The sequence below is a fragment of the Thamnophis sirtalis genome, unplaced genomic scaffold, assembly GCF_051295495.1.
Source record: "Thamnophis sirtalis isolate CommonGarterSnake01/CBP01778 unplaced genomic scaffold, rThaSir2_p1.2 scaffold_5, whole genome shotgun sequence".
NCBI lineage: Eukaryota > Metazoa > Chordata > Lepidosauria > Squamata > Natricidae > Thamnophis > Thamnophis sirtalis.
Window position 1 is genome coordinate 50,846,428 of NW_028261385.1, and position 26,073 is coordinate 50,872,500.

Below are 26,073 nucleotides of genomic sequence, written 5' to 3' on the forward strand. Positions count from 1 at the left end.
CTTCCTGCTATTATTGTTAGCAGATAGTCTTCAATAACTTGAAACAAAGCCCTAGATTAGAAACCAGGAGACTCTAGTCCCATCTTAAATATGAAAAGTGACTGGATGACTTTGGGCCAGTGACTCTCTTTCAGCCCAAATCACCTCACCAGGTTGCTGCTATCAGGAAAATACAAAGAGAAAGGAGTAATAAATATACTTAAGTAGGAGCAAGTTGCAGTGCACAGTGGGTACTCAACCCAGCAGTCAAGCTTTGTCCATAGCAATGTTCAATGTAGATTTTGGCTAATAAACTGGTTATCAGAGAATGAAGCCCATTAAAAAAATGGTTCTTTAATTTTGTGAGCAAGGGGAAGAGCCAAGGCCAGGATATTACAATTGCAGTTTGCTTGTATTAGACTACAGAGTATGTTCTTATCGATATAACCTAATTTTGTATTTGACTTTTTTTTTACAATGCATCACATTGCTACTCACCTTTTTTTCCATAACTGTTATTACCAAGCCAAGTATTCCCATCCTTTACTTGTGGCTTCATTTAGTTTCCTAAGTGAAGAATTTTGTATTTATCTTTACTGAGTTCATTATGTTATCTTTCAGCTCATTTATCTAATCTTGCATGATTATTTTGAATTTTACTTGTCTTCTTTGATATTAACTGTCCTACTCTACTTTGCATCATCTGACATTTGTTTCCTTCCACCAATTCATCTAAGTCATTACAAGTATGTTTTAAGACTCTAGGAACAGGTTCCAGTCTTGTGGCATCACACCCAATATCACTCCAATATGATGAAATAGTCATTAGTGAATATTCTTCAAGTGCAAATTTGAGATTGTTACTGTATGTGTCAACCTGTCATGTCATCTCGTCTAGCCTAACACAGTCTGCTAGTCAAATATTTTCTGTCCTTTTATCAAATGTTTTGCTAAAATAAATGTATAGTATATGTATATTGCCACAATCTATTGAGAAAGCTTAATACCAGAAAGCTAGTCTAGCAAGACACTGCAGAAGACTTGGATTTTTCAGAAATCCATGCTGAATCCTGATAATTTTTTTCAAGCACTTATAAATCAATTTATTTTTCTACAAATCAAAAATTTTGGTTCAATGGGTGAGAAGCTTAATAAATATGCATACCCTTTTGAACTGAATGTACCATTTCCATGGTAGGGAAATTTTTGGTCATACTTGCAGGAATTTTGTTTTTCAAAAACTGTATAAACTCTTTGAATAGGGCAATAACTTGATTATGTATTATGTTCTTTTGTTTAGAAAAATAACACAATTTTGTTTCCCAATGCCCTTAGTATCAAGAAACTATTCTGATAGACTTTATTATGTTCATCTGTGAAAAGTCACATTTGATGCCTTTGATGCAACAACAATTCTTTTGATTGGTTTAAAAGCTTGAGGTATTGAGCCACGGCCATTTGAATAATATAGTTGAATAATAACTAACCTGGGCTTTTGCCAATTTCTTTTCCAACAAATCTCTCTCTCGTTCTGTTTGTTGTAAGCGCTTATTAAGATCAACGATGTCGCCTTTCAAAGATGCCAGGGCTGCTAAGTGGAACTGTAACATATAAACAAAATGGAGTTAAAATTAAATACAATCAACAAAACATATCCTGGTTGAGACAATGCAAGTGGTATAATTCATATATAAATTTTCATAATTTGAGATTTCAAATGAATAAATAGAACAAATAATTTCGCATTATTCAAAAAATTCTACTGTGTATTTCCAGCATTAATGTTTAATACATTTTCTTTTTAAAATTTTATAATTCATTTATTAACCAAATTTCTACTCTGCCTCAATTTAGGGACTTTTGAAAGCTGACATTGGTTACAAAAAGTGAGTAAAACATTCATTGATAACAGCAACACAAATGTTAAAGCAACATCACCCAAACATAAAACACCATAAAAATAAAAAAGTAAATATGGCATAATAAAATTAGGAAAAGTCTTTTGAGTAACTTCATCTTTAAAAACTTATTTAACATCAATGAGGAGAGTAGCCTAATTAAAACTAGGAGGCCAATCCACAGAATTGGTTCTACTAGAGAAAGGTAGCACTTTTAACTTTAGCCTCCTGGACCTTCCAAAAATGTGGGATCAGTAATAGTTATCTCTGCTTGACCTACTGTAAGTGATGGAGCCAGTAATGGCTAGAGCAGATTGCACCTAGGCAGCAAGCCATAAAGGGGCTTAAAAGGTTAAAACCAACACCTTAAACTGTACCACGAAACCAACCCAAACAAACACTCAAGTTCTTGGCCATCAAGGAACAACTTGATGCAACAGAAAACCCGGTATACCCATAGCAGCTCAGATTTTTTTAGGCTTCACCTTCAGCTGTTTTTTACAGCCAGACCCAGGTAGCTTTCAGGCACCAGAAAAGAACATCAACAACAGTGACGTACAACTGGATATCATCAGCATTCTCACGATACATTATCCCATTGGATGACATCAAGCAGTAACACACACCCAGGGGCCACGTAGACAATCACTACTTTCTCAATGTCACAGATTGGAACTAATCACTGAAGAAGGAGCAGGACCATTAGAGGCGATCATCTATTATCTCAAACCTCTGCATACAGTCCAACAGAATACAATGACTGATGGTAAAGCCACTGAAAGGTTTAATCTACAAGGGTTCGCTATACCAATCTAGGTCTTTGGACCTGATCAATCCACTTTCTCTAAAATGCCATGAAATTGGTTCACTACCACCATGTGAAATCCAGTTGATACCAGCTGCTTAAATACTCAACCGAGAAGTTTGAGAATTATTTAGGTCCATGATGGCAAACCTGTGGCACGCGGAGCCATATTTGTTGGCATGCTAGCCGTCAGCTCCGCCAGCTGATTTTTTGCCCTTCCGGAAGGCAGGGGAAGGCCATTTTTGCCCTCCCCAGCCTGGGGAGGGCGAAAAACAGCCCCAATGGGCTGTAAGTTCATTCCCAAACTTCCGGTTGGGCTGTTGGGGCCATTTATCGCCTTCCCCATGCTTCAGGGAAGCCTCCGGAAGGCAAAAGACAGCCTCAACAGCCCAACTGGAAGGTCAGAAACAATCCATTTCTGGAGGGCCTCGGGGGGAGGGGCTGTTTTCGCCCTCCCTCAGGAAAGCCTCTGGAGCTTGGGGAAGGGTCATGCATGCATGCATGGAAGGGTGTCATGCACACATGTGCAGGTGAATGGGGAAGATTTAATTGGTGTGGGCATGCAATTTTGGCATGCCATAAGAAAAAGGTTTGCCATCACTAGCCTACGTTACTGCTATATAGGCAGGTGAACTATCATTAAACTAACATTTACAAATCCTTCATTTGTATTATTATTTTCTTAGAAGTACACTAAATTATGCTCTCTTAAAAATGGTTACTTCATTATTCATTCTTTTAATTAGATTTGCAGCTTAATTGACTTCTGGGCAGGTTACGTCCAAGGACAGGATTTGCTCATCAAGAAACAATTCTGATGCAACAGAAAATCCTGATGTATCCACAGTTTAATCAAAAGCTTAATTGTTATTATTATTCAGTATAAATAAATAAAACAATTTCACTATAAAATGGTTGTCTTTCTCAATAATATGTTATTAAGGAATTTAATGAACATACATATTAAAAAACAGCCAGTTTGGTTTACTGGTTAAAGCACCATGCTAGAAACTGGGAGACTATGAGTTCTAGTCTTATCTTAGCCATAAAATCATCTGGGTGATCTTGAGAAAGTCACATTCTGTCACTCCTAGGAAGGAGATGCAATGGCAAACTACTTGTCATGACAACTACAGGAATCTGTCCAAGGCAGCTCCAGGAGTCAAGAAATGATCTGAAGGCATACCAACACCAACCCCCCCCCCCCATTTTCAATATGATTATTAGAGATGGGATGTTCTCATAAGGAGTCTAAAGAAAAACAAATACTTTAATAGTGTATGTCTTCTCAGAACTAAGCTCAGCTTAATTAACTGAATTTGAGTATAACTTATTAACATAAGAGCAAATGTCACAAAGCTTTAGGGGAAAAAACAGTTATCTCTTTACTGGAAAAAATGAGCTTTTTTTTTTTTACACTTTCCTAAAATTGAATAAAGCTAATTTTGTGCCAAGCATTGGTGCAAAATAGATATTGAAGATTTATGCTACTCCCAGTATTTATTCTTTACAACAACAGCGAGGAACAAAATTCCTTAGACATTTTAGATACACCAATCCTCTCTCCTCAGCAGCTATCTGCTTGACTGGAGCACTTTCTACAAAAAGCTGTCAGGGAGAGATTTCTAAAAATCAAGTACAGCACTTGTGTCTAGGCAAAGCTTACTTGGACATGGACATATGTCCATTATCAATTTTTGACTATTTAGCAGAAATAAAAGTGAAAACAGAGTCATTGAAAGTGATGTATTCACCTGATCTTTCCACAATAAATTGACTTACTGTGTCCAAGCTGGAAAGAAAGGAAGGAAGGAAGGAAGGAAGGAAGGAAGGAAGGAAGGAAGGAAGGAAGGAAGGAAGGAAGGTTTTTGCTACTTACTGTCAGCTTCCCACAAGGAAATTGAATAGGGAAGTTGGAAGTTGTCTCACTCCCACTGATTTTTGCCCACCTGTTGTAATTATCTGTTTAGGTAAGGAAATATTCTTGAAACAATGATCCAAAACATTGTGGGTTGTCTAGTCATCCCTAAAACTTTATTTCTTAAGCTGTAGCAAAGTCATTTAAAAAGTCATAGCTAAAACATCTGTAAAATATGCAGAAGCAGTTGCTGATGGATTAATAACTTATTTTCCTAATGTCACTAAGGAAGTGTAGTAAAAAAAATGTACTAATGGAGCTATAGTCTTTAATATAAAAGGCCTGCAATTTGCAACTTCAATGTACATAAAACCTCGTATTGCTTTTTTTGTTTATTGGATAGAAGACTCAATAAGTTTGTTGAATAGGGAGTCACAATCCTTCACTCGATCAACTTAATGATTCCTAGGCAGCTTCCTTGTCCAATCCATAAGTAGCAATATCACACACAGAAGATATAATATCTTCAAGCAGGAACTTGTATATCTCAGTCAAATAAGAAACCAATAATTCCTAGGACAAAATTTAAATATCTAAATTGTGACTTTTGGTGCAGATACAAATATACAAGAAGCAGAAAATATACAGTATAACTAAAAAGTAATGTACTTTTGACCTTTTTCAATTACATTTTTCAATTCAAATTTAGCAGCCTTTTTCTGTCAGTTTACTTTTTGTCACTTTCTTTGTACTTCAAATTTTTAGCAATAAACACAAATTAAAAAGAAAAAAATATAATATGCTTAACAAGTCCTTCTAATAAGCAGTTGTCCAGATGTCTTGACTATAGCTCCCCTCGGTGACAGCAATCATGGCATCTGAGATGAAGGGCAATGAAGTACAACACATTTGGCAAAGAAAGACTAGGCAAATGGGGACTATAACATCTTTTCTCAGCAAAATGTTTTTTGAATGGAATGATGTTCCACTTAAGAACACCACGAATACAAAGAAAAACTCTGAGAGAATCAAACAAAGCTCAGATTACAAATTCTTGTTTTCTTTGTTGTTGTTTATTTTTTAATGCATATTGTGCCCTACAGGGAGCTGAGAGGCCTGCACCTGTTCAATGTGGCAGCAATGTGTCCATAGAAGTTACCGGTGCCTGGAGCAAGTTTCATTGTAGATCAAACTAGAGATTTTCCTTAAGGTTCTAAACCACAGAATTGGAAAGAGAGTGATAGCTAAATTAAAAAAAGGCCTAGTCTGTAGTGGATGCAGAAGTAAAATTATATCTGAACATCTTACACCACTTTGAAACCCTTTCAAAATTGCTATTTGATGATAGTGTGGGGTTGGAGTGAGCTTAACTTAATGATTCCATTCTTACCATTAACATATGAGGAGGAGAGAAGGGAGAAACACAGGCAAAAGAATCTAAATTATTTTGGCCTTGTCCCTTTGAGATACTTAGATGACGTCTTGTGGTATCTTGGAACATCAAGAGACTGATTTGTGACTTTCAGCACCTCAAACATTGCCCATAATTTCTATGAATCGGTTTACAGGATCTAGGATTGTGTACTGGTCTCTGTGTGGTATTTACAGTGCCTGTTGTAAGCGGCTTTTTAGGTCTTGATTGGGATGTGTTGATGGCCGGCTGATGAGCTGAATTGAGCTGAGTCTGAGCTGAATCAGTCTGTTTTGAACTCAAGGGCCAAAGAGAAAATGTAGTGAAACAACTGATACTTCCAATTTGTAACCTTACAGCAATTGCTCTAAAAGATATGGTTATGCTTATAGTTGCATTTCAAATGCTACAGGATGTTTATTGTTATCTTTTTAAAATTTCTCTTCAGTATCCAAACTTCTTTCATATAAATCACAACTCTATTCCAGCTCCTACTCTGCTGACATTGAGGAGGTGTGACAAGACCTAGCTCTGCCAATTGGCATACGGATGTAAGAGGGACATGCAACACTTGGAAGAGTCAAGGACACTCTCTGCCTTTTTAACTTGTTTTTAGTTCTATGTCTAACTTATATTTATCTATGTCTTCCTATGGTTGCATGGCTTTTATTTGCAAACCGCTCAGTTACTTCATTTTTGATAAATGAATAAAATATACAGAATCAAATGCAATAACAATATAACGTAGCTAAATTTAATATGCACATCTAAAAAAGAAAGTACACCCTCTGTGAATTCTATGGTTTAACATATCAGGACATGTAAAAATCATCTGGTCCTTAGCAGTTCTTAAAAGTAGATAAATACAACCTCAGATAGATAACAACACATGACATATTATACCATGTCAACATTTATTTTAGAAAAAGAAACCAAAATGGAGAAGCCATGTTTGAAAAACTAAGTCGAAGCTTACTGCTTTCTTAGGTCTGTTTCAGTTTTAGTTTCAGTTTTATTAAACTTGTATGCCACCCTATTCCCAAAGGGACTCAGGGCGGCTAACAAACCGATAGGGAAAGGGGGCAATACAAAGAAAACAAACAAGACAACAACAAAATACAAAAAAACAGATTAAAAAACTCCTCAACAGTCACAACAAATTCGAGTGGGGCTGGGAACTCATCAGCCCCAGGCCTGCCGGAACAGCCAGGTCTTGACGGCTTTGTGGAAAGCCTGAAGGGTGGTGAGGGTCCGAATCTCCATGGGGAGATCGTTCCAGAGGGCCGGAGCAGCCACAGAGAAGGCCCTCCTCCGGGTGGTCGACAGTCGACACTGGCTAGCTGATGGAATCCGGAGGAGGCCTAATCTGTGGGATCTAATTGATCGAAGGGAGGTAATTGGCAGGAGGCAGTCTCTCAAGTAGCCAGGTCCGATACCATGTAGGGCTTTAAAAGTAACGACTAGCACCTTGAAGCGCATCTGGAGTCCAATAGGCAGCCAGAGCAGCTCGCGGAGGATAGGTGTAACGTGGGTGTAGCGGGGTGCACCCACAATCGCTCGCGCGGCTGCATTATGGACAAGCTAAAGTCTCCGAATGCTCTTCAAGGGCTGCCCCATGTAGAGCGCATTACAGTAGTCCAGTCTTGAGGTCACAAGGGCATGAGTGACTGTCCTGAGGGCCTCTTGGTTCAGGTAGGGCCGCAATTGGTGCACCAGGCGAACCTGGGCAAATGTCCCCCTGGTCACAGCCGACAAATGGTGTTCTAAAGTCAGCTGTGGATCCAGGAGGACTCCCAAATTGCGAACCCTGTCTGAGGGGCATATAATTTCACCCCCCAGCCTGAGAGTTGGAATACAAGGCCAATTATTGGGAGGGAAAAACACAAGCCACTCAGTCTTGTCGGGATTGAGTGCAAGCTTGTTCACACCCATCCAGACCCTAACAGCCTCTAGGGACTGACACATCACGTCAACCGCTTCACTGAGTTGACACGGGGCAGACAGATACAGCCGTGTATCGTCCGCATATTGGTGGTATTTTATCCCGTGCCGCCGAATGATCTCACCCAGTGGCTTCATGTAGATGTTAAACAGGAGGGGGGACAGGACCGAACCCTGTGGCACCCCATACTTAAGGGGCCTAGGGGTTGATCTCTGCCCTCCAACGAACACCGACTGCGACCTGTCCGAGAGGTAGGAGAACCACCAAAGAATGGTGCCTCTCACTCCCACAACTGCCGCAGAAGGTCTGAAGAGGTTCCGTAGCAGCCAGATGCTGCTATTCAAGTGCCTTTTATAAATTGATCATCAGCAAGTGTGGCTACCTCTATAAAAGCTGAAGTTTTAAGAGTTTGCTGATCTCTGGCACTGAGATGTGTGTTAATACAATACCAAAGAGTAAGGGCATCAGCAATGATCTTAGAGAAGCTATTGTTGCTGCCCATCAAACTGAAATGGATTATAAGGCCATTTCCTAATTGTTTAAACCCTATCATTCTACAGTGATGAAGATTATGCACAAGTGGAAACCATTTAAGACAGTTGCCAATCTTCCCAGGAGTAGATGTCCTGGCAAATTCCCCAAAGTCATGTAGTGTTCAGAGAAATTGCAAAAATTCTAGAGTTACATCTTAGACTCTACAAGCCTCAGTTAACATGTTAAATGTTGATGTTCATGACAGTATAATTAGAAAAAGACTGAACAAGTACCAGGATAAAGCCTCTTCTTTCTAAAAAGAACATGGTAGCATCACTTAGGTTTGCATCTAAACAAATCACAAGACTTCTGGAATACAGTCCTTTGGACAAATGAGACCAAAATGGATAATGCCCAGTGCCATGTTTGGTGAAAACCAAACACAACATATCAGCACAAACATCTCATACAAACCATCAATCATAGTGTTTAAAGATGACAATTTAGACTTGTTTTGCAGCCACAGGACCTGGACACCGTAAAGTCATTGAGTTGATCATGAACTCTTCTGTATACCAAACTATTCTAGACTCAAAGATGAGGCCATATGTGTTTGGCCAATACTGGGAAAATGATCCCAAGCACATCAGCAAATGTAGAACAGAATGGTTGAAAAAGAAAAGAATCAAGGTGTTTCAATGACCCAGTCAAAGTCCAGACGACAACCTGATTGAAATGCTGTGGTGGGATATTAAGAGAGCTATACCTAAATAAATGCCCCAAAATGTTAATTAACTGAAGCAATGTTATAAAGAAGAATAAGCCAATATTCCTCCACAACCATGTGAGAGACTGATAAAATCATACATACAACTATTACTTCAGGTTATTGCTGCTAAAGGTGGTTCTACAGGCTATAGAATCACAAGGTGTACTTATTTTTCCTCATTTTTCAGTTTTTCTCGATGTTGTTTCTTTTTGTAAAATAAATGATTATATGATGTAATACGTTGTTATTCTGAGATTGTATTTATCTACTTTTAAGAACTGCTAAGAACCAGATGGTTTTTTTTACTATGTCCTGATACGTAAAACCATAGAACTCAAAGATGGTGTACTTTCTTTTTCACATGACTGTATACATGGGTATGGGTATAAATAAAAGGATTTGGGCACCTATTTTTTCCATATTTCATTAAATAGATTACTTTTGCATTCAGGAGACCAATGGGCTTTCTTTTAAAATTTAAAAAAAACATGCCATGAATTAGAAAATGGCAAAATTCAAACTAAATTTTGTGAACACATAGCAATATAACCAATACTATGGCAATACGTTATAATCCTCAATTGCAACTGTAAATTTGTTGATAGATACACATTATAATTTACTCCACGGTCATCAATCTTACTGCAGACCTACGCGCTAAACTTTATTGGGAAACTTTTTTATAAAACCAGTTAATGAAGAGCTATCAATAGAAAATCTTAGGAAGAAATACAAAGTATACACTTTATAACAACCATATTAAAAAGGAGATCTAAGACTCACATTTGCTTTTTAGATATTTCTCTCAGTAACACGTGTTCATAAATCCTACATATAGTCATAAATCTTATACAGCTGTTATGCTTTCAGTGAAAAAACTAGGCAAAAATTAAATAATTTTTGAGCCTAGAACAAACTTGCTGTAATACAAAAACCATGTATAATTTTTTTAATAGCTTAGTAAAAGAAAGAAGACCAACTGTACATTTCTGGAAAATGTTTCCCTGCATTTGTAAAGAAATCAATGGATCCCTTACAGAGATTGTCTATTCTGTTCTCTAACCACTTAAACATTCCATTCTCTTACACAAAACATTTATATTTATAAATATTCACACTAACCTCAGAAGAATATCAGAGTTCCAAAGGTTGTAATTCTGCCTCAAAGACTGTCTGAACAGCCAACGCTTTGCTTCTAACCTTGAGCAAGGCTCTACCCCACCCAGTTGGAACAGCTCAGTGACGATTAGGTAGAAACACAGATGTGCTCATGTATTTTTCTCACCAAACAGGTTTTCAAGCTTATATCAACCAATGAATGGAAAACCCATTCAAACAAAATTAAAGCCGTAGAAATACACCATACTCAAACTCTTACATTTCTGAGCAGGAAATTATTTTTTAAAGTCCCATGTCTTCAGTATTGTTAAAACCTAACTGCCTTGTACATTCACAAAAAACTATAAATACAAAGCAAAAATGCCCGAGATGGAATTCTAAGTAATTTTTTTTAGAAGCGAAAAAAATGGTATTTGAGAAAATGCATGAATTGCTAATGTGATTTAGAGAATAAAAATACTATTTTAAACGAATAAGTATACTTAAATTCTGAAAAATGTTGTATTCCAAATTACAGATTCATATAATCATTTTTTTTAAAACGGATTGCTGATTGGGGGTAGATGGTAGTAGTGTAATATACTGAACAAATTAGGGGCATTTTGTTTCTTTTTAAAACTGTAACTGATAATTTGGAATGAAGTCATTCAGACGTAATTATATATACATAATTTGTCTTTCTCTGCATCTTCAGCAGAAATTAGCTTTTGAAACAAATTTCATTGTATTTATTGTACAATGACAATAAAGGATGTATGTATGTATGTATGTATGTATGTATGTATGTATGTATGTATGTATGTATGTATGAACTGATTTACCTCTTCTCACAGACTTACACAGAAAAGTGTGTGGGAGTAAGTGGCACAGGTAACTGTAAGTATAATGGAATATATTCTATTTACACCTGTCACAGAAATATGAAAATACATATATGGTATGGATTAATGCTCCTTTATGAAGCTTTTGAAACAGGAGTATGTTAAATCCCACATTCTATGGGAAGTGCAGATATTCCCATAAAGGTAACCTTTATTAGTCAATTTTGTACTGCAATGTTGCATCAAAGGGAGTTGCACAGAACAGGTCTTCCTTCTAATCTCACAGAGTTACAATATAGGACACAAAGAGGCAGGGCCACTGTAAAGCAGCTGCAATTTTGTAATACGCTTGTTTATAGTCTTGGGACTGCACAATCGCTACGGAACATGTTCTAATATGTCAGCTACATCAAATTAAGTATTCAAAATAATTTATGTTTGCGAGTTAAGAAGTGTATCACTGGAGAATGACTAGTCTGAGCATTCAAACAGATAATATAATCAAATAAATGTATGTTAAAAAACACTGTCTGGTACTTGAATGTTCACTGGAGGGCACATTTAATTAACTTCCTTTAAACAAGTATCCTTGCTTCCTCATTTAAGAAAGTAAGCAGAAATTCTGCCCAAGTTTACAGTATCTCATAGCAGTGATTAGCAATTAATTTTCTTTGTGACTGTAAATAAGATTGCATATGTATGCTTGCTATGATGTGTATGTTGCTTATACAGCCAACTTTAGGCATCCTGGCAAAATTTACTGAAGCATAAGAAAAGGGAAGTTACATTTTTTTCCAATTAGGAAAGTGCATGCCTTTTATTAAGCAAAATTTAATGGTCTGGGTTAATTGAGCTAATTGTATTTTTAAATAAATTTATCACTTCCAACTCATATTGCTAAGTTCAACTCAAGCATCCAAATCAATAAAAGCATCTGCATTTCAGTAACTGAACATTCTTTTAATTCTTACAGCAACAGGAACGGTAATGTAAATGTAAAAATACAAACTAGGTTTACATAAACCACAGTTTAACCCATGGTTTAATATATTTTTTTTGCAGGATCCAGTCTGGGTTGGTCATCTGAATGAATGAACAACAGCAATCTATATTGTGAATTCAGTCGCCCTGAGTCTTCGGAGAGTGGGCAGCATACAAGTTAAACAAACAAACAAACAAACAAACAAACAAACAAACTGCAATAATGCCTAGTTAAGTTATGCCTCAGTGAAGATAACAACTGTTTCTTTGGGTTCATCTTCTTAATGAAGTGGCAAGGCCATGTCTTGCAGATTTTTCTGGAATCACAGCTAATGCTTCATCAGCAGGTGACGGCCATGGCCATGGGGCCTCTGCCCAGCTGCAACAAATATGGCTGTCAGACTCTCTCTCCCCCTACTAACTGAAGTCTTACCTTTGAAACTGGGACTGTCTTTAAAACTATCTGGCAATTGTGATTGATGAAGAATGCACTGGCATTCACTGAAAGCCTCTTTCAGCCTTTTAATATGGATTCTGTAGGCTTTAAAATCATTCTAATACATTTCAAATTACAAGATTTTTAAACCAAGGATTCCCATAGGAGTGGCATGCAGGAAATTGCATTCCAAGTACGATAGCACCAGGTATTAAAAATAATTCAGGGGTAACCTTTTGAATGTTTTGGGAATCACATCCAAGACTTCTGGAGGCAATCTATTTTATTTAAATATTTTGTCTCTTTTTCTTGTTACTTGTTTTAAAAAAAATCTATTTGGTTGCCTTTGATTTATTCTAATCTATTGATTTTCTGAACAATGGCTCAGTGGCTAAGATGCTGAGCTTGTCAATCAGAAGATTGGCAGTTCAGCGGTTCGAATCCTTAGCACCATGTAACGGGGTGAGCTCCCGTTACTTGTCCCAGCATCTGCCAACCTAGCAGTTCAAAAGCACGTAAAAAATGCAAGTAGAAAAATAGGAACCAACTTTGATGGGAAGGTAACAGTGTTCCATGCGCCTTTGCCATTTAGTCATGCTGGCCATATGACCACAGAGATGTCTTCAGACAGCACTGGCTCTTCGACTTTGAAATGGAGATGAGCACCACCCCCTGGAGTCAGGAACAACTAGCACATGCGTGCGAGGCGAAACTTTACCTATTGATTTCTACCTTGACCAATGCCATGTGCTGAGTATGATTGCTACTAGCAGAGAAAATCCTGCCCACAGCACAACATTCAACTCTCATTAAGGATATTTCCCAAGGATTTCTAAGGCCGGTAATCAAATGGCAGTTCGCAGCAATTCTATCTTCTTCTCCTTAATGGAGTTCCTCTAAATAGAAGAGAAGAACTCTGTTTCCAAATTTTCTGATACAGCAGTCAACTCAAGGACATATTACAATTTTCTAAAAGATCAGCAATTTAATATTACAGAAATTATTGGATGGCTATTATCTGTAATTTTTTTATTTTTTTTATTTCAACAAATAGTAGTATCAGTAGTAGAACGATGTTCAATCTATGTGACTTCTTAAATTTTTATTCCTATATTTCATCTTTTACATTGTTCTCCTAATAGTGTATGTGTGTGTGTGTATGTATGTATGTATGTGTATATGTATGTATGTATGTATGTATATATAATTACAAAACCCTTTTCAACCAAATATGGATGTAAAAATTTAACTAAAATGTTTAATGATCAAACTAATAAAAATATGAAAATGTCCTGTGTAAATTACTACTTGTGATTTATAAGTGAAATGATGTATTTTGTGCTTCTCTAGATTTCAGGGTTTGCTTCCTCTCAGTACATTAATGGAGCAGGGTTTTGTATTTACTATCATTGATATGGCTATAAATCTAAGTAATGTTACAAGAACATAAACCTTGAATTTTGCAGACTTCCAATATATAGCCATCCCATACTGACCATCTTAAAAAAAAATTCCTTGGCTAAACTACACCAATGAAAATAAAAAACATGATAAATCAGGCAATTGAGTAAATATGTTATTCTCTTCCCTTTACCTTATGATCCCTCCCCCTAAAATCCTAGTTATTAATAGCTATGTCAGTTTTAAAATCTTTGGTCAATCAGATCCTCCAAGATAAATATCCAGAAAAAAATGGTTGATGAGGTTATTGAAACTTCTACTTCACATAACCATTGTATAAAAATGGGAGATATCCAACATGCTACTTGTAAATCTTTTTTCTGAAATGTAGCATTAAAAAAAAGAAAGGTATTTTATTCCAATGCCATGCATTCTGCAAAATGAAATGTAGGTATCACCTTTACTTCCTTAAAATGTTGGGTTTTGCATTTACCATAATCATCTTTAGAAAGTAAAGATACATGTAGTCCTCAACTTACAACCACAATTGAACCCAGAATTTCAATTGCTAAGCAAGCAAGACAGTTGTTAACAGAATTTTGCTCCATTTTGCAACATGGCAGTACTTAATAACATGGTTATTAAATGAATCTGCCTTCCCCATTGACTTTCTTTGTCAGAAGGTCACAAAAGAGGATCACATGACCACAGGACACTGCAATCATGATAAATACATGCCAGTTTCCAAGCATCCAAATTTTGATCACATGATCACAGAGATGCTGCAATGGTGGTAAGCATGAAAACTGGTCCCTGTATCAGTTAGAAAGCAGTCTTTTATCCAATACGACCTGACAATCCTTGTGACTATTGCTGTCTGGAAAACAAGGAGTATGAGTTGGAAAATTGACAAGGCAGATTACAAAACAAATACAAGGTATAGGCTGATCGGAAAGGTAGCTGTGGATAGAATAATTATCCATATTTTTGGCTGAGCTGAAGAAATGGGGAAGAGTGAGATATGTGTTTGGGGATTCAGGTAAGAAAAGGAAAGGCACTGTTTATTAGAAAGAGAGGAAGAGAATTCTTCTATGAAATGGTTGTGCTTTTAGAGTATAAATCTATGTGCCCAGAAGCAGTAGTTATATCAGATGGGATTTAGATCCCATCATATATACTATGTTGTACAATAAACACAATAAATTTAAAATAGCCATTTTGTGCCTATCCCACGGCAATTATTTTGTGTCAGTAATATACAGCATGGTCCCAAAATTCTGAATGATCTTAACAGTTAAAAGAGATAGGTGACTCTTGCTATAAAAGAACGGTGGGCTTTATTATTATATAGGGAATATTGTCCCTAGACTGAATTTGGAAGTCTGTCTATGATCTGCAATGCTCAGTAAGTTTTAGGACTTCAGTTATCTGAAAGATCCTATTATCCTGTATAATTTTTATTTGGGTTTTGGGCAAGCTGAATCAGTTTGATACAAACTCAAAGGCAGGGCTTTCTTGAGGCTCTCCCCAAATTTTAGAATTCTTTTACAAGTGCATAATCAATAAAATGAGTTGTAATTGTATTCATATTGATTTAAACACTTGCTTTCTCATCATGTTATTTGATTTTATATTATTTCCATTATACATTATTCTGTATTTTATTCCATTTGCATCACTAATTTATCCAACTTCTATTTTTTTTACTCCAAGAGTTCAAGTTTGAATAAGTAGAAACTCCCACTTCTCAATTTTCCCTCATAATAACAATACTTTGCTGAGATGGAATGAGACCTTCCAGAGTTTCTATAGTTGAAGATAAACTGGTATCTCAGTCTCTTTATTCCTAGTCTTCTTCAGTTAAATAAGGTGGAAAAAAGAAATACAAATTCACATTTTAACCTAGCAATCTGTGATCATATATTTCACAATTCTTTCATGAACTTTTTAAGTTTCAAACTCAACTTTCTATCTTCTGGAGATAGAGTTTATTATTAACATGAAAATATAAAACAGTAATATTGTTGTGTCAGGCTTACATTTCATTTCAAACTCATCTCTATTTCCACTTTTCAAAAACGTAAAGCAATATTTCTAGACTATATCAGCTCATATTAAAAATGTTGCAAAGAAATACATAAATATCTTTAGTTACAATCTCTTGCTCCATCCCATGATGAGTTAATTAAAATTGAGACTTTTAAAGAGATTAAGCTTTTGCACAGGTTGGGTGGGGGAATGTGTAATGTAATAATCTACAGGGAATTCTAGAAGCTATAACTAACTACTATGCATTTACCAAGTAATTGAAAATCACCAGAGCAGTTGCCCTCTTATACATATATCAGAATTGATTTTAGAGAAGAGATATAATGGATTAAAAGAAGCAATTGCCTCCATCTTATGCAGTTAACTAAATCCTGGCAAAGGTATAAGTGAGAAATAGGATGATAAAGAAAGAATATACTTAGCAAAAATAATAATAATTAAGAAGTATAGCAGCATTGTGGTCTGTTGTGAAAGCTCTCTATATTTTGTTAAAAGTAACCTCATTTACATTTTCATAGCTGACAATATAATATTTAGAAAGTAATCTGGCAAAAAAGGTTAAAAAATATAAAAGTAAGGAGCAAAAGAAGCAATGGAGCTGTTACAATTTAGTAAATTGTTGCAGTAATTGTTATGTTTATAATCAGCATTTTAAAAAGCTAAGCGATGGATTAATTCATCCACCAATATACTGCATATATAGAAAATAAACCTAAACCTAAACTATTAATTTTCAAAACTTAATATCTTTATGAATACATAATTATAAAAAAAACCCTATAATTGCTAGATTCTGAAGGATTTGAGATTTCCTCATCCATTTAGATATATTTTCAGCTAAAATCAGAACTTTTAGAAAAATAAAAATAAGCATAATATTAAAAAAAGGTCTAAATCACATTCTTTCTCAATTGGCAGTGATGCATTTTGCATCAATAATATTGCTCTGAAAATATACTTAGCAATTTATTTCAACGAGCTGACCAGGTTTTTTAAAATGTGGAAAATGCATAATACTTATATTTATATAAACTAAAAACTAGATACTACAGTATTAAATCAAGGATACATGAACATTTCTGAGTGATGCAGAGCAAGCCAACCTATAAAGCAGCTTAATGTTCCACTGTTCAAGATACATTATATAAATGGTTAATATTATTCGTAATCTATGTAGGTATGTAAATGGGAATTAAATATGGGCACACCTTCTATTGGTTCCATCTGGTTCATTTTATGCAAGCCCTGGGGTCATGTCAGAATGACCTGTTTTCTTTTATAAATAAATCATAAGAACAGCATGCCCTCTTGTCGGATATCATAAGAGTTGCCTGCTATCTGACAAACTAAGGTCCTTCTATCATTTTAGAACAAAAGGAAATCAGTTCATCTCTCAAATAAGAGGGGAAAAAACCTTGGGTTTTTTATAAAGAATATGCTCAAAGTATCTGAATGCTACTAAGCATTTCTAGGAATAGAATACATATATTTTATAATCATGAAAAGTATTTTTTACTTTTCTCTCTGTTGCTAATTAATGTAATTGAATCTATGGTTAGGTAAATTAAGTGATAAATAAATAGTGTTTTAAAAATTAACTTGTGGCCCTATAATACAATACTAATACTATCTCTTAGTATGCTACGTAGAAGTATAACAGACAGAGTTTGGGAGTTCTTAATAACCTGTCAACTCTCTTCCATGAATGTTGCAACCTCTTACTTTCAAAAATCTCTTTCTGCATGCCTTGTGTTAATTCTGCATGGTATTTGAAACTCTGAAAATCTATATGAATCAGATATTTCAGACTGGCCAGAGATATAATAAAAAAGCAGAAATTATTTACTTGGCCTGTACTGACATAAATAGAAGATATAAATGAAACTAAAAAGAAAATTATGCTGAAAACATGTAGGCTCTTCAAAAATCAAACTGTAAGAGATTGTGCAATTTTCAGTGTTAATGATTAAAGTAGTATCTACATGAAATAGGAAACAAATGTTATGGTTCAAGGGAAATGGGCATGAAAAAGAATAAGTTCAATTCTTACAAAAATTGAAGTAAACAGAGTAAAGGCGATAGCCAGTTTGGTGTAGTTGTTAAGGTATTAGTTTAGAATGCGGGATACTGTGAATTCTAATCCTGCTTTAGCCACAAGGTCATCTAGGTCAGTGATCCCCAACCCCCGGTCCGCGGAGTACCTGGCACCGGGCCGCGCAGCGGCCGGGGGCCATGATCGCTGCAGCGGCTGGGGGCCATGATCGCTGCAGCGGCCGGGGGCCATAGTTTCTTTCTGTATGCAAATTAGGGCTAACTGGTACAAGAGGTGTTACTGGACCGCTGGTGGCACTCTGACGTCACCAGCGGCCCACCGCCCCCCTGTGTCCAGTGCCGCCCTTCTCATTCCTTTTCAGCGCTTCAGCGCTGGCCGATTCCTGAAAAAAACCTAAGAGCGCCTGCACAGCTACGTAGGGCTAGCGTAGACAGCGCTAGTAGCGTAGCCTTGCACTTTATATTTATGTAATTGTATTTTATTTTGTAAGGTATGTTTAAATACAATAAAATAAAAGTTGTTTAATCAAAACAATCTGATATATAAACAATCAATGTGTCGTCGCGAACAACGCCCCCCTACCCCTGCGTGCGCTCAGCAGGCCACGGTAAAATTATCAAAGGCTGACTGGTCCGCGGCGATAAAAAGGTTGGGGACCACTGATCTAGGTGACCTTGGACCAGTCATTCTCTCTCAGCCTTAAGAAGCAAGTAATGACAAACTGTTTCCAAATTCTTGATAAGAAACTGCAGGAACTTGTCTAGCAGTTACCAGGAGTCAACATTTATTTGTAGGCATATTTTATATACACAAGGCTAAAAGCAGCAGTTACATGCCAAGTACCTCAATAAAAATCTGTTAGGAAATATAAAACATAACAAAAACAATAACGTTACCAAAAACATACTGAAAAGAAGACTGAAATGGAGCTGGTGTCTAGTACTGCAATTTTTAAAAATTATTTTTTAATTCTGTGACATTACATTGGCCACTCTCTAAATGGAATTTGCACCAATGGCATGCCATTCAATTATCTTCATAAAGGCATTTGGAAAATCAGCACCTTAAGATATTTGCCATTCTCCGGGAAGCTGAACACAATTTATAACTAATAGCAAAATCACTTGCTTTTTAGAATTCATCTGGAAATATTTTGCTGCTCCCCCAACCCCAAAAAATCTTTCTAACTAGAGTGGAAAGTGACACAACGACCACAATTCCAAAATTCATTCTAGTTTTAAGATACTTTTTTTCCTTTGCAAGATTGATAGTATATAGAGAATGACATGGTAAATCTTTTAATGGAACCTCACAGTAAACTAAGTATTTTTAAAGAATAAACTGCAGTTGTACAAAATGTAGATTAGAAAAGCACATATGCATATATAAGACATTTTCCCCTCTATGTATTCTTCCATGAAACATTATTTTCATACAGAACAAAATGCAGGTCTCTATACACGTTAAACATATCATTTACTCTAGTTTGCAATGGATATGGATCGTGGGGGGGAGGGGAGAGATGGTATATTTCAGAGAACTAAAATCTCAATCCAGATAACATGTGTGAGAAAAAGAGCATGAAAATGACCTTCTCTAATAGTTCAGTGTGTATCATAGATGCACATAGTAAGTAGTCAGTTTGACAAGATTTGTTGTGAATCAATAGAGAACTCAGTTTTGAAGAATAACCATATGGCATTCTTGGTTTTGGGCCTGACAATATGCATTTAAACTTAGGGACTAGAGACCTGTTATTTATACCAAAAGAAGGCACACAGAACAATCTCACACTTCTCCAGCTCAGTGCCAAAATAATACTGCCATGTATTAAGAAACTGACTGTAGAAATGAGCCCCTCCCCACACACAACAACAACTACTACTACTATTACTGCTACACTAAAAAAAAGACCAGTATTATAGAAGAGTAAGAGCACTTTTATTTTAAAGCTAATAGATCATTGCCATTTCAAACCATTCCAGTTTCAAACTGGAATACTTTTAGTCTGGAACACCACAAACCACTTCCTGTTCTGGAAAAATTAGTGCCAGAAAAATATGAGCCAGATCCATCAGGAGGGGCACAACATTCCAGAATCAGATTACATTCGCAGCCAACATTTTGTATACAAGTGCTGAAGACTTTTTCTAATGCCAGCTCTAAAGTAAAAGTAAAAAAAACTACAAAACCCTTAGCATAATGCTGCAACTGACCAAATGGGACTGTAAACTTGGGAATAGTGACCAAATTTGGGAATAGTTACTACATAATATAGTAGGTTTATGCGAAAGGGGAAGGGAAGGAAAGTGTGAGGAAAAGTCTCTTCAGAAACAAAGAACAGTGTAGAATGAAAGAATATGACTGATTAATAACAGATACGTATTTCTTAGGGATTTTTCATATTTCTTTCATTCCATTCAATTCCAATTCTTTGGAATCTGCTTTCAAAACCAATAAATTAATCAACATTTTCTCCAGCTGATTTAATCCTGAAATGGGAAAAATATTGAATCAATGCTTTGCTTCCCAACCACATTTTTGTTTCAAGATATTTTCGTTGTTTAAAAAAAAACCCTCCAAAAGCTGTACTATCTATATCTTATTCTTTCTATGCCAATGAGATTTTGGGAAGAAATTACACAAGAGGCTCAGGACTTTTGTCTATCAGCAGGATAATTCTCCAAAATGAAAGGGAAGGACACCAAAAGCCAGAAAAAGAAAGATAAATGTTCAAAAATGATTCAGCTCATAAGAATAAAATGTAGGGAAAAAATCCGGAAAATGTTTTCCAATGCTTCCAGGTCATAGAGTCAGGTAGGTGCTACTACCAACTTAATTTTTATGGCTTTCTACTATTGGTCACATGACATGGAACATGGCTGATATTAAGGGGGAAAAGCACATCTGGAGGCTCCTTACTACTTTGCTTAGGCATTTGCATATGTTGGCTCATGAGATCTTAAAATTTTAGATGGAAACAAGGAAATAACTAACCACAAAAGCCAATTTCTACAAACATACACTTTATTAATTACATATTCTCACTGTAAGCACAAAATCTAATCTATGTTATCAAAAATAGAATGATTAACATATGACATCATTACTAGTCAGCATTTTATATACTACTACATAAAGGTTTTTTGTATCCTCCTTAGGTGAACAAAACCTTGCATTCTGTCTCCCTTTTGTTTAAATAAACTTGGTTCAAGCAGATCACGTGTTGTCCACTTGTAAATTGGATCATGGGGAATTTAATTAGAGACTCATCTGGGATTGAGTGGAGAGCTGGGGTGAGACTCCAACCCAGTCATAAATATTCTTGCACTATCTCCTTAAAGCCAAGTAGGGTTAAGTGAAAGTGAGTGTTTGTGACCCCCCCACTCCCTCCTTATGTATCTCAGGTTGAAAAGGATGCTTGCACTCCCTCCCTTGTTGCGTCTCTGCATTGTTTATGGCAGACCCAGATTCATGTTCCAAGATACTGAGTTAATGGGGTAGAGGTTTAGGGAAGGATTATTTGCAACAGCTTCACTTTCATAAGGAGATAGCTGAGAGGGGATTGAATACAAGAGCCCAGAAGCAAAGAAATGAAAGAGTTCCTGTGAATGGGAAACTTACCCATAAGATATCCAGAATTTCAGCTATGCAAAACATAAATGACTTAATCACTTAAGTGTGATTTGAAGTAAACCAAAAGTTAGATGTAAATAAATCATCTTATCTGACATAGATAATGATATGAAAATGAACAGATGTGTACTTCGAATGGAAGAGATGCAAACATCTGATTTGGAATCTCTGAGGGACATTTAACACCTGGCAGATTGTTTTCAAAACAGCAGCTGACCAACTAAGGGAAATCTAGATAAAGGTATGAATTTTTTAGTTTAATATTTTATATTAATGAAGGGGAGGTGACAGACTTTCATTCTGCTGAAGTTACCTTGAAAGAATTTTAAGACTTCTTTTGATGTGAAGATTTTTAAAATACTAATACAAGATGTATGTAACTCTATTTTTAATGCTCCAAAGTGGATAGTGTTTTTATAGGCACTTTTTAGTAAAGAAAACAAAATAGTACTCAATCCAATCCAATTCAGATACAAATCATAGTATCAAACACAGATATTATGGAATATTGTCTGTCCTAACTGAACTCCCAAAGATAAACATTCATAATCTACCTGTACAGATGTAAGATAATATCTATTATATATAGGTTACTGTAAATGTCAAAATTATATTGTTTCTACACAGACTGTTAATAAACATTTTTCAGAAATGTATTGCATTTACACACTGAAAATCATTGCACTTCAAAGATTATTCTTCTCCATGTTCACATTCAGAAAAAGAAGAAATTGTAAAAGCTTTGTCTCAAAGCCTGGAAAGGGTGTATTGGGTAGGATAAATTAATTCCTCTGATCCTTTTATTGTTAGCAAATTGACTATTATAGGTGACTAATATGTGAAATATTAACTCAGACCAAAAGAAATGCTTAAGATAACAGTTTTTTAAACTCACAAACTATAAAGTACTGTGCAAAAATTCACAGTCATTAGCTCAGACAAACGAAAACTAAAAATAAGGAAACTTTGGGCCCCTTGCTGTGCGAACCTTCATTCTTCACATTTAGTGGCTGGTTTGCCAAAACAATATTCCAATATTATAATTTTTATCCTTAATCTATAATTGAGTTTCCTATGCATTGGAGCTAACTCAGTGAAATAAAATTTATAGAAAATATGTTAGCAAATATCACATATATACATATATAAATACATATAAATGAATATAAATATTCCACCCCCAACATTTTCAAATAAATGGTATAAAATTGCAACACAACAGTCTCACATAAAGTGAGATAGAAAACTCACTAAGAATTTAAGTTACTATATTTTTCGGAGTATAAGACTCACCAAGGTTTTAAAAAGGCAAATTAAAAAAAAGGTAGGTAGATTAAGGGGGGGGAGAGAAATATAGATAGATAGAGAAATACAGTAGGTAGGTAGGGGGAAAGAGAGAGTATATAGGTATGTAAGTAGGTAGGTAGAGGGATAGAGAGAGAAAAATAGAAAGAGAGAGAGAGAAATACAGTAGGTAGGTAGGGAGAAAGAGAGAGTATATAGGTATGTAAGTAGGTAGGTAGAGGGATAGAGAGAGAGAAATAGAAAGAGAGAGAGAGAAATACAGTAGATAGGAAAGTAGGTAGATAGAGTGATAGAAACAGAGGGGGGGAGAAATACAGTAGGTAGGTAGGGAGAAGGAGAGTAGATAAATAGATAGGAGGATAGAGAGAGGGGTGGGAGAAATACAGTAGGTAGGTAAGTAGAGGGAGTGGGAAGAGAAATGCAGTAGCAATAGCAATAGCAGTTAGACTTATATACCGCTTCATAGGGCTTTCAGCCCTCTCTAAGCGGTTTACAGAGTCAGCATATTGCCCCCACAGTCTGGGTCCTCATTTTACCCACCTCGGAAGGATGGAAGGCTGAGTCAACCTTTGAGCCGGTGAGATTTGAACCGCTGAACTGCAGCTTAGCAGTCAGCTGAAGTGGCTGCAGTACTGCACTCTAACCACTGCACTACCTCGGCTCTTCAGTAGGTAGGTAGGGAAAGAGAGAGAGGTAGGTAGGTAGATAGAGGGAGAGAGAGAGAGAGAGAGAGCGAGAGAGAGGGAGGGAGGGAGGGAGGGTGGGAGAGAGAGAGAGAAATATAGTAGATAGGTAGGGAGAGGGAGAGAGGGTAAGTAGGTAGGTAGGTAGATGTTTCCAGGTGTAGTTATCCATGTGCTGGAGAAGGAAATCACTGACAATCTGCAGTACCCAACCTTGTTCCTGCTGGCACAGCATTTGATCCATGTAATTCTCATCAATCAGTTAAAGAGCTTTCCAAAAGGAAAAAAAAAGTTTTTGCACTTTGCAAACCTTCCCAAAACGGTCCGTTTTTAACGAAAACGGACCCGTTTTTTTCAAATAAAAGGCATAAATAGCCTTGGGGGGCTTGCAGAATGCTTCTGGGGGGGGCAAAAACGAGCAAAAAAACGGCCTGTTGTTTGCAAAAGCAGGCCCGTTTTTTGTAAAAAAAATGCATGCATAGCCTTATGGAGGTTTATAGAGTGCTGCTGGGGGTTGGGGTTGGGGGCAAAAAATGGTCCATTTTTTGCTCATTTCAGCCCTCCCCAGCCCCCAGGAGGTCTCTGAAAGCCTCCATAAGGGTATGCACAGCCATTTTGTTGAAGGGGTGGGGCTTTGGGAAGGCAAAAAATGCTGTATTCGATGTATAAGATGCACCCAGATTTTCAGCCTCTTTTTTGAGGAAAAAGGTGTGTCTTATACTCCGAAAAATATGGTAATTTTTATCCTGCTATATTATTTACACCAACAACCCAAGGTGGTGAACATATCCAACAAGACTTTCTCATTCTATTTTCCCCACAACAACAACAACCCTGTGAGGTGGATTGGGCAAAGAGAGTGTGACTAGCCCAAAGTCACCCAGCTTACTTTCATGGCTGAAGAAACGCACGATCTCCTGCTTTGTAAACTGAAACCTTAACCATTAGATCAAATTAGCTCACAAAAGAAAAAACCAAGAACAAAATAAAATCAAGTAAAGTTGTTTCTCTGGACTATATTATGTTAGACAGGTTTTGTTACAATTAGAATCTCAATGTAAGAATATGTGCAATAAGAGGATAATAACTGAAATTTGAAGAAAATATTTACATACTAGAGTACTGGGCAAGATACATTTGCTGTGTTGTTGTAGGGGGCTCCTTGTGTGAAATTTACAATGACAGGGCAGTGAAAGAGAATAATTTGTTGGGTATGTGAGTAAGGATTTAAACAAATCTCTTAATACAGTGTTAAAGGTTTTAAAACTGAACTAGCTTGACCAAGTACAGGTTATGAAAAATTGCCATAGCTCTGTAAAAGTTAGTCAAGGCTATTATTGAATTTATTTTGAATTTATTTCATTTATATGCCGCCCTTTTCCCCGAAGGGGACTCAGGGTGGCTCACAATCCAAGTCAAGGGAAGGGGTACAAATAAGGAATAAAAAAGACGAACAAAACAATACACAATTTAAAAGCACACAACAACCATACAACCGGAGAGAAAATTTTAGAGCAGCACTTCCCAACCTTTCTGGCTTTGAGGACTGGCGGTGGGCTGGAGAGAAGATGGGATGGTTTCATGCAACTCGTGTGTGTGCACGCACATACACTCACTTGCTGCTTCTGCGGCCTGGTTCTAAATAGGCTGCGGCCCAGTATTGGGCTGCAGCTGGGGGTTGGGGACCCCTGTTTTAGAGGTAGTTAATGACTTATGACCATTCATTCAGCAACCCTTCAAAGATAGAATGGTGCTAAATGATTGTTACCAATCGGTTGTCAGATTTCTGACTGTCGCAGCATCGTTGTGGTCATATGATTACAATTTGGGTGCTTAACATGGGTGCTTATGATCAATTGCAGCACTCTGCAATCATGTGACCACCATTGTGACTTTTTCTGACTGCTTCTCAAGAAAGTCAATGGGTAATCTGTCAGAGAAAGTTCCAAATCTCTGATATATGTACCCCCATCACAAACCGTCCCCCAGCCCTACTATGCTCATATTGGCCACTCACACATCCCCATACAGCCTCCACAAGCCTTGCCTCCCTCAAATACCCCCATGTACTTTGTATGCCTTCCCTAACCCTTGCTCCGCCTCTCTTGCACCTCGACACTGCACCTCATGTGCACCCTCACGTTCTTCTTCCCCCAACAGCAGGCATTCACCTGCTTCCTGGGCTATTTGCAAGCGGCCCATGACTTGCAACTTCCTGCTGCATTTCCCACTGGCTTGGTCAGAAAGATGCCTCCCCTAATTACCATGAGATTCAGTTAATAACAGCAATTAGGACTGCAGGAATGCAATTGCATTTTACAACTGTACCACTTAGTGATGGAAAGTTCTGTCCCAATTGTTTTGGGATGATATTGAGAGTAAAACAATAAAAATCTATGTGTAAAAAGCTATAAATTATAAGAGATTTGATTTCTATAAGCCATCTTTGTCCA

General features: G+C 36.6%; 1 protein-coding gene across 2 annotated transcripts in view; it reads right to left on the reverse strand.

Moving 5' to 3' along the window:
• The window catches only part of MCC (MCC regulator of Wnt signaling pathway), a 182,656-nt gene that overhangs the window by 68,987 nt on the left and 87,596 nt on the right, over positions 1-26,073 (reverse strand). For both annotated transcript variants that reach the window (XM_087715812.1, XM_087715813.1), the window contains one exon: positions 1,467-1,580. In XM_087715812.1, coding sequence (XP_087571938.1) covers positions 1,467-1,580 — 114 coding nt within the window. The remainder of the gene's footprint in view (positions 1-1,466; positions 1,581-26,073) is intronic.